Source organism: Sander lucioperca, chromosome 7, assembly GCF_008315115.2.
Source record: "Sander lucioperca isolate FBNREF2018 chromosome 7, SLUC_FBN_1.2, whole genome shotgun sequence".
NCBI classification, from domain to species: Eukaryota; Metazoa; Chordata; class Actinopteri; order Perciformes; family Percidae; genus Sander; species Sander lucioperca.
Window position 1 is genome coordinate 2003929 of NC_050179.1, and position 10509 is coordinate 2014437.

At 40.6% G+C, this 10509-nt stretch overlaps 1 protein-coding gene across 2 annotated transcripts; it reads right to left on the reverse strand.

The window, feature by feature from the left end:
- Window positions 1-624: 624 nt before the first annotated feature.
- mlc1 (modulator of VRAC current 1) lies at window positions 625-6994 on the reverse strand. Of its 2 annotated transcripts, none has more exons than XM_031283318.2 (12): window positions 6738-6994; window positions 6085-6405; window positions 5529-5618; window positions 5311-5364; window positions 5077-5178; window positions 4817-4918; window positions 4552-4623; window positions 4355-4471; window positions 4172-4228; window positions 2359-2481; window positions 1885-2046; window positions 625-1538 (listed from the first exon to the last, which is right to left on the reverse strand). In XM_031283318.2, the coding sequence occupies exons 2-12, from the start codon at window positions 6340-6342 to the stop codon at window positions 1461-1463; spliced, it is 1215 nt and encodes a 404-aa protein (XP_031139178.1). In that variant the 5' UTR covers window positions 6343-6405; window positions 6738-6994; the 3' UTR covers window positions 625-1460. The 2 variants fall into 2 exon arrangements, with proteins under 2 accessions (XP_031139178.1, XP_031139176.1); XM_031283316.2 differs by having other exon boundaries at window positions 625-1541.
- Window positions 6995-10509: the final 3515 nt, after the last annotated feature.

A 10509-nucleotide genomic window follows, 5' to 3' on the forward strand; every position in this document is an offset into this window, starting at 1 on the left:
AGCCGCCCCTCACTATGTCTGCTTCCAAATATAGTCTCTCTCTCTCTCTCTCTCTCTCTCTCTCTCTCTCTCTCTCTCTCTCTCTCTCTCTCTCTCTCTCTCTCTCTCTCTCTCTCTTCGCATCGTTGCAGAGATCTTGAGGATGTTCATTTCGAAGAAGAAAAAAAACAGACTGTCCTTTCATTATAGGCCTATTGTGTTTAGAAATACAATCTTTATTATAGGTACAACTGTACAATCAATTGCAATTCAATACAACAAACAGCCCTGCTATAAATCTTTAAATTGTATATTTACGAAGTTTACAATGTTCAGTTTTTGTGCATGGTCAGGTTTATTGATGTCACAGTTACATTTCCATTTCCAAACAAGACGGCAGGGATGGAGACGTTTTTTTTTTTTTTTTTTTTTAAGTAAATGTAGATGCAAATATAAATCACCTACACATCACAGTCTGACATTTAAAATAGGATAATAACCTAACAATATTTCTTGGAAAGTTATTTTATTAGGATTCAGTTAATTGCCATTTATACTATAAATATGCAGCTTGATCAACTGAGCAACATTAAACAACCATAAAACATTATACACCTGCAGCTGATGACAAACGTATTTTCCTGAATAAAGTAGAATTTCAGTTGCAATTATTAATATTGGTTAATCTGCAATATCCAGGTGGATCAATTGTCTTGTAATACGCTGTTGCAACCACTACCACACCACTGTACACAAGAAGACACAAAGAGGCCAACTACTGAACAAAATATAACTTTCAGTCAAGAGAGTGCTAAAATAAGTCAGTCTTCACTATTTGGAAAAATAATCTGCAGAGAATAAAGTCTGCCATTGATTTAGTTAACATGTTATATTCATTGATTTGTATACATACTGGCATTGTTTTCATCCTACAGTACAACCTTGACAACACTGCATCATCCATTAAATCCTGAACGAATTGAGTTGTATGCATATACTGTATAGAACAATGTTAATTGTTTATAGACATTATAAAACTTTGTGTTTATGCCCAAGTGCTCGTAACATTTTTATACTACTCAACATGGACTTAGTTGATTGCTCATTGTACCTGGTGTCAATATAGAATATGTGTGCTTATCAAACTACACCGAATGGTGGCCAGGTTAAATAATGCTCACTAAGCAGGGAACAGTCATCAGACATCAGACATCAGACATCAAAGCAAAATGCTCAAAGCGTTATCCAAATATCTTAAAAATCGTATTCTCTGCCGTGCATTATTTAAAAAAAATTCTTTCTCTGTGATTTCTTTCTCTATCTTTCAGTCTTTATTTCCTTCTCCCTTTTCTCCTAAATCTCTCTTTCCATCTCAGTATACATCTTTACGTCTTTTTTCTTTCAGCATTGAGTAGCCAACCCCTTGTTTGTTCCTCCTTTTTCCTCTTCTCGTCAAACTTCTCTGTGAACTCTAAGACAGTTCATTGGGCCATTTGGACCACAACTGCTTTCCAGGCTCTGTCTTTATCAAAATCCTGCAGCGTTCCATTGGCTGCTTGCTGCTGAGGGAGCAAAACAGGAAGGAGAGTGAGAGATGAAATGTGGAAGGGGAAAGGTGACAAAGACATTGAGGTAAATGATGTGTGAAGGATGAGCAGCACAATGTTTTTTTTTTTTTTTATATATATATATGTTTCTTGCTCATATATTTTTATGTCATCGTATTTAAATGCTATTTACATGAGCTATAGCTGGTGAGAACACCTGGAAGAGAATTACATGCATAATTTTCCACATTCACAAACAGCTCTTGTTGGAATGAGAGAGACAGACAAAGAGACAAAAAGACAGACTTTGATAGATTTGTCCATTTGTGTCCACAACTCCTGCTTTTATCCACCTTACCTCACAGTAATGGGTCGGGGTGTGCATGCTGTAGTCACACTCTGGAGCCCCCATGCGGAGCTGGCTCTTGTACGAGGCACAGTGTACCACAGTGGCTGAAGTTAGAATTGCCTGCACCAGCAGCAGCACCATCAGAATCAGCAGCAGGATGTCGTAGGATTGCTGGACCACACACACACACACACACACACACACACACACACACACACACACACACACACACACACACACATGCACGCACACACGCACGCACACATGCACACACACACACACACACACACACACACACACACACACACACACACAAACATTAAATAATATGATTCTCAAATCTGGATTTCTCAATTACTCTATCTCAAATTTTCTCTAAAATCTGTTCCTGTATATTTCTCATGCAAAAGGAGCTCAAGGCTATATAAGTAATGCTTCCTAGAAAGCCTGCACACTGGTGAATTTTCACTTCATTAAACTGACCTTGGCTGTAGGCACATCATGTAGGAAAATTTCAATAAAGCTGATCACACTGCAAGAAAGGAAGCCAGAGGCTGAAAAGAGCAGGGGAGACGTCACGCTGCTGATGGCAATCAGCACTTCCACCTAAGAGACACCAGGAAGAGAGGAAAAAGGAACAGAGAAAAATGATTGTAGAACCAGAAGAAAAAAGGAAATTGACGAAGTTTGTATAACTTAGAAATGTAGTAATTAATGTTAAAGATAATCCTTCCTCAGCAGACACCCATCCTAATTAACTTCCATAAGATACAGTATGTACGTTACTTTATTTATTAAGTACCTTTCAAGAAGAGAACATCACAAAGTGCTACAAAAAAGACATAAATACAGACTTAAGAAAAATAAAATCCCCATAAAATTAAATTAAATAAAAATTGAAATTCATTTTAAAAATGAAACAAAGACAAGTTTAAGTCTTCTGCTGCTTTTTCAAAGTGTCTGCAGATGTTATAGGAAACATCATACTAAGTTTCAGGTTCGTACTTGTATTTTGGATTTCTACTAGAACATGTTTACATGCTTCAGTGTTCAAAAAACACATTTTTATCATACTGTCTGTCTGAATTTAAATGTAGTCACCCTCTGTCTGAAACGCTCCGTTTTAGCGCCTGTATTTTTAACCCCCGCCTCCTGAAAAGCCCAGTCTCAGTCCGAGTAAAATATGATGCAAGGGTAAAATATGATGCACCTTTGCAAAGGTAGTTCTCAAGCCGTGGATGAAGATACTCAGATGGGGGACGGTATATTCTAATGAGCCTGCATATGTGACAGTAGAGAAACCAAATCTGAATGGCTTGTTGAATCCCTTGTTTTCTGATCTTGGCAGCCCACAAACAACTGACTAGGTTGTGTAATTTCACAGTTTGTTGTTTGGTAGGCAGTCCAGAAACCCAAATGTATGTGCACAAGAACTGAAAACGTTTTTATGATATGCCCCATTTAAGACCAAAGTTCTGCAAATGTTTCTCAGCTGGAAAAAACAGGACTGAATCAAACACATAAAATGTTGGTCAAGAGTCCGTGCCTGTTGTATAGTGACACTTAAATCTCGTAGGGACGATTTAACAAAAGAGGAAAAATAAAAAATAACCTATTCCCTTAGGTACAAGACTGGAGCAGAAATAAGAACTTTCATTTTGTCAGCTCTAAGTTGCAGGAAGTTATCTTCCAACCAATTTCTTATAGAGTTTATGCAGTTATTACAACTGGCAAATTTGCTCCATTTTGAGGCTTAACACTAGGATTGCCATAGCCCATGCCACGAGATGTAGAATGTTTCATCATAGCAGTAATAGGAGATACCTTGTAAGTGCATGGGAAGTATATGCGAGGCAAACAGGAGAGGACCCAGGACAGAACCTTGAGGCACACCACAATCCAGAGTTTCAGGTTAAAACAAATAGTTACCAACAGCTACAGAAAAATGCCTATCAGAGAGGTAGGGGACAACCACTCCAGGACTGACCCAGAGATACCCACCCACTGCCCAAGTCGGTTGATTAGGATACTGTGGTGTGTGTCAAATGTTACACTAAGATTCAACAGTACCAAAACAGAGCATTCTCCTGCATCACCATGCATCAATATATCAATTTACCATACTATCTCCTACTGAGATCACAGTCACCAAATGGATCAGTATTTTAATTCTAACAAAGACTGACAGCTCCAAATATATTACTTTAACTGATCACATCCACCCTTCAAGTTTATTAAGTCTTTTTTTTAGTGTCAATATTCTCAAGACTGGGGCTCCAACAACAAGAGTACTCACCAGACATTTGTTGGGGTATTCTGACACAACATGACTGGCAATAGCACTCGGGAAACACTGCAAAGGAATAAAGACGATGCACAAAGTTACGTGGTAAGGCCAGTGACAGACGTCATCTTAGTTATCATTCTGAGCTGGAATCTCTGTTATAACAAAAAGTAAGGTTTCGTAGGAAAAACTTACAGCCACAAGAATCCAGAAAAATGTGACAGACAAGTAGGGGCCAGGTAGTAAAGCATCCATGTTGAGTGCAATAATTCCTCCGAATACAGCAGAAATTCCCACAATGACTTCAATTACCTGTTAGAGACATTCTTCAGTGATTCATAAGTTTTGACCAGAATGAAATATTATATGCAACAAAACTGAAAACTACTCACAGAATATGCTTTAAGGAGTCGAGTGGGGAACACTGCAGGCTTTAGAACCACAGATCTGTCATATGTCACCGGCTAAAAGTTGGATGAAGGTTGAGAGGAGTTAGGATGGAAGAGTGAAAGCTATAGGGAGAGTAAAAGGGGAGACACATCAGCTGGGAAATACAAGTAATCAATCGCTCATACACACACGCACGCTCACACACACACACACACACACACACACACACACACACACACACACACACACACACACACACACACACACCTTCCTGTGGCAGCAGCAGTCTTCTGCAGAGCGGGCTGACAGGATGACAGTACTGGCCATTAACACCTCCAGCAAAATCATCAGAATGAGGTTGAAGTTGATCTGAGAACAGACAGAGTGGGAGGGAGATCAGAGACACAATAGCAGACAGAAGATTGAAGAAAATTAAGATTTTTTTTTTCATCTTTAAGAATGATTATATATGCTTATGTGCAACTAAAGGATTGGGAGTTTCCAATATATTACTATGATGCATTTACATTGACAGCAGAAGGGTTAAGGACCAGTTTGCATCCAAACCAAACCAGGCAAGTGGTCGTCACAGCAAAGGTTGACACGTAGACCACCTGGAAGTCTGACACCTTGAAAAAAAAACAAGAAAACATGAGACCTTCATAAGCACCAAGCCTTCATTGCCTAGAGGAAATTCAATTAAAAAATCTATTAAAACATAATTATCTATTTTGCCTTTGGTGTGTTCATTGTTTACTCACTGCAACATGTCGGTTCTTGGCAATGGCAAAACTGGCGATCGCTGCAGGGAGGCCCTTGAAGAACAGCAACAAATAAGCTGCTGAATTTTTGTATTTAGCAGGGCCTTCTGAAAATGATTTGTGGCTGGCAGCTTGACACGACAGTCCAAACATGTATAAACTTTGGTGGAGCTGTATATGTCTGTGACTGCGATTACACGTGCATGACGGTCACTTACAGAGCCTGCAGCACAGCGTAAGTAGTCCATTGCAAAAGGAAACACATTGCCCAGGTACAGAGAAAAACCAGATGTGATGAGCAGACTGCCCTGAGGACACACACATGCACACACAGGCATGCATGCATATGCAAAGAGAGACACTCATAAATGTGATTACACATATTTCACAATACATACAATAAATCTGAATACACATGACCACAGACAAACTGACATTTTGACATTTGAAATCCTGACAGAGAGCAACCTCACACTATCCATATCCACTTTTGTAAAGTTTGGGTTTTATTTATTCCTCAGAGTAAATGGTCACACAATGCATTAGATAAGTTTGCTGTTTGCACATTCTGGAGACATATTGTTTCTCCTTACCTAAATGTGGAAGCACAAAACAAGACTTACTGATGCCATCCCACTCTAAATTTCTAGATTGGGATACTCTCTCATCAGAAAAAAGATCACCCCAACCTATAAAATGTGTGTGTTATGGACTACATAAATACACCCTGTGATGTGCCTCCATGTACCTCTCCCTGACCATCTTTCCTCTCACCCCTATGAGGACACTGTAGAGCCAGGCCCTGTAGCTGAAGCAGGGGTGCTTTAGAGGCTCCGGCTGGGCCAGCTGCAGGTCACTGGCCCTCACGTCCACTGTGTAGCTGTCCCGCTCGGGCCTATACCGCTCCCCCCTGTCTGGCCTTCTCTCTGTTCCCCTGTCGCTCCGTCGCCCCAGCGTCCCATCACCCCTCTCCAGAATGGGCATGTGGCTGTAGGTGAACTCCTCTCTGGCTGCGAGCTCGTCGCACTGCATCGTTAGAACAGCTTGTGGCTAACTTCAAATATGGGATGGGACACCGAGTGAGGATTACAGCCTCTGGGAAAGAGGAAAAAGAATTGTGAAAGCTGCATGAGTTCAGGGCCTATGTCTTTTGACCTGTTTTGACATGTTTTGTCACAGCTGTTTCCATCAGCAGGAGAAAAAAAGCCATTTTTTTAAATGAAGATGGAAATCAGAGTACTCCAATATGGTAAATCAATGAAAAGAACATTAGACTAAAAGAAAATTAGGCCATTAGGCCACTAATTGTGCACTATCCCCAAAACACCCCCCTCCTTTCTGTCTGCCCGAGCAAAGAGGACGCCACTTATTCCAGCCTTCCTCGTTTTTACAGCTTCTTTTTCACACATTGCTCCCTCCGCACTCACCTGTTGTCGAGTCCCTTGCAGAAATATTGTCCAACAAAAGTATTCCTTCAACAACTGAGATCAAATCACCACATGGAAGACAGCTTGTTTTTGTCTGCAGCTCTTTCTGCTCCCCATCTCTTTCCCTCACACTGCACTCTCCTCCTCTTTTTTTTTCTTGCTCTCTCTCTCTGTCTTTACACGTTTCTCAGAAACAGTTCTGAAAAGATTTTTTGAGCCCTTCAAAGCGTGTAGCTAAAACACATGGCTCTAGTGTTGCCAGCCTACTTTGTGCCAAAGGGAGAGCTCCTGTGCATGACAACAAGGGTAGGATAAAGGGGCTCGCGCTGGGGGCAGAGTTAGTAGGGAGGACACTGTTTTTACACTCCCATTTGCACATGCACACACACATGCACATCAACCCACTCACAAAACTGAACAATAGACACTCTATGCAGGCACACACAAAGACACGTGTTTACAAATTCCAGTTCATAGGCATAATGAAAAATGAAGCAGCTACAGAGAGAAATCCACATAAACCATTATGTACAGTGGTAAACAGTTAGTTTTCGCCTATACAGTTGAATGTGTCCCCCTGTGGAGTTCCCCTCATGACTTCCCTTGTTGTTACTTAGCACTCTACTTGCAGTTCACAGCCCAGTAAATTAAGATGCCCAGCAGTGCTTTAGAAAAGAGGCAACAGAGACATTTCCACAGCTTCATCACATGGTATTCTGTCTGACACAGCTAATCTAATGATGGATAATTTCTGCTTTAAATAAGAATCTCCTAACTACTCATTCAGGATTAAATCCTATTGGATGACAACATACTGTGTGAGTGTGTGTTCATTGTGTCAGTGTATAAGCATGTACACGTATGTGTATCTCAGGATTCCATTCAGTCTTTAACACAGCGGAACATTCTCAGCCCAACATTGTTCCTGGGCGGCGGTAACCATGGCGTCTCCTTAACAACTGCTGTCACCCCGTCCCTTGCCATTCTAATGTCTCTGCCCAACACACACACGCACACACACACACGCACACGCACACGCACACGCACACGCACACGCACACGCACTGCAAATACCATACACACTTAAAGAGGGAAAAGTATATTGCAACAGTTCTCTAAAGACCTTAAAGGGGACCTGAGGAACTTTGATTAGATGAGACACTATTCAATATCTGGGAATCTAAAAATTACAAAAAGCCTGTCTAGACAGGATTGTTTACTCCGAGAAATTTTAAGTAATTAAAAGTTTATCATTTCATAAACATCTAACAGAAATTGTGGAGCCAGACAAACCCTGAGTATCCTGCAACTGACATTTATGTCAGACAAAGACAAATGAATATCAGTATCATGTCTGGCACTTGGGTTTCACAAAGCCTAGGGCAAACAAAATCACTGAAAATTACTAAAAATGAATATGATCTAACTGCACTATGAATCTGTTATTTTAAACCAATACAGTCTGCATGAGAAGTGCAGTATCTCATTGACAACAGCAATGCAGAGTGACACATTGTTTACACTGCTTTGCTTTAACCCTCTTTTACAAGACAGCGAACCAGTAGAAAACAAGGCAATGTCTGTTCTCTCTTCACAGCTTTAATTCTCTCTTTTGTCTTTTCTTTGTAGGTGTCTTTTTTTTCCTCTGATTTGCTTTGCACCTGTCTGTCTGTCTCTCTCTCTGAACCTGACACCCCCTTCTGCACCTCCACCTCGCTGAACTTTCCGGCACATCTGCTTCAATCCGCATGATACATACAGCATATTGGCTCTCCCAGACACTGAAATAACAGACATTTCATCATATAAGTACAGCGAACAAGGGCAGGGGGCGGGGGGTAATGTAGGCTTGGGTAGACTTAAGCCTACTCAAATACTCCATCCTGCAAATATGGACAGGCAGTTATCCTTAGCACCGTATTGTGACAATATGCGGGTTACTTATCATATTACTCAAAGACATTGATGGCACCCTCACTGCCCAGAAACAATCCCCACCCAAGTCTCGGTCATGGTTACACCAATACATGTAGATAAACCTGAACACTAAATCAAACCCACAACACTAAAACCCAGGTAACATAAATGCACACCCAAAACATTAACAGAACATCATTAAAACATACTTCGACAAAGACAGGAACCGTTAATTGCTGTGCAGTGCTTCAGAACAGAGCACAATGGCGTCCTGTCTGCTGTTACAGTATTGTGCACAGGCACGTGCACACATAGACATCAAAAGGGGCTTGAGCACCTGTCCTTTTTCTTCCTCGAGAGAAAGTGCCCTTTTTTCTGGATTTATTTTTTATTAATAAATATAGCCTATATATATTCCTGTTTGTACACAGCTTCCTGTCAAACAACTCTCTCTCTCTCTCTCTCTCTCTCTCTCTCTCTCTCTCTCTCTTCCTCCTCAATGCATCACCTCTGCACTGCACACACAGACACACACATAGACACACACACACAGACACACACACAGACACAGACACACACACACACACACACACACACACACACACACACACACACACACACACACACATAGTACGTCTCACTATGTTTGTGGGGACCCGTCATTGACATAATGCATTCCCTAGCTCCTTACCCTAACCTTAACCATCACAACTAAATGCCTAACCTTAACCCTTACCCTCACCCTAACCATAACCTAATTCTAACCCTAATCCTAAAACCAAGTCTTAACCCTCAAACAGCCCTTTAAACTTGTGGGGTCCAGCATTTTGGCCCCACAAAGCTGTCCGGACCCCACAAGTATACTGTATTCCTGGTTTTTGGACCCCACGAATGTAGTTAACACACACACACACACACACACACACACACACACACACACACACACACACACACACACACACACACACACACACACACACAAAGAGAGAGAGAGAGAGAGAGAGAGAGAGAGAGAGAGAGAGGCAGACAGGCAGGCAGAGAGGCAGCAGTCCCTTCCAGCTCCTACCCCAGAAAGTTTTTCTTGGCTTGTGTGGAGGGCACTATCTACTAAGCAGCCAGTGCCTTGAGTTTATTAGCCAAAAGACAAAACAAATAGTTAACTTCAGTCTTGCTAACATGCATGAGCTACTAGCTTATGTAATACGTTAGCTAAGGTTTAGCTGAGGCATCATGGCTCTACAGGCTAATGTTCTGTACTTAATGAAGACACTCCAGGTGAACAGCTACAGTAAAATCAGTGTCAACTAACGTCATCACAATCGCTACACATTGATATACAAATTAGGCGTTAACTAATTAAAATGTGCTAATTTGCATTCATTTGACACTGCAGGTGAACAGGATTTAAACAAAATAACTAAACATATCACCACAGAACTTCCCCAGTTCATGAGTTAAGAATCTTTTTCCCCTGAAAATGTTATGTTTAAATATGTAGATTAATTTGGAAGAAATCTACAGATGCAGCCTAAAACATATACCATCTAAATGTGTATTTTGGAAGTTTTATTTCCATTAGAGTAGGATAAAAGAAGACATGGAAGTAAAATAGACCAAAATCTCTAAATTGACCACAACATGAGAAAAGTGTCCTGCATTAAACAGTAACTTCATCATTTTGATCGTAGGCTCCTCATCTGATAATAACAGTGTTTTTTTCATTATTGGTGCAGTGTTTTTTCCTGTAAAGTTAACAAAATTGCAGCAACAGCCTTTTTCTGTTTAGTGTGAAGATTTATTTATTCCATTAAAAATTTAAAATGATTTATTGCCATTTGCAAAATAAACAAAACTA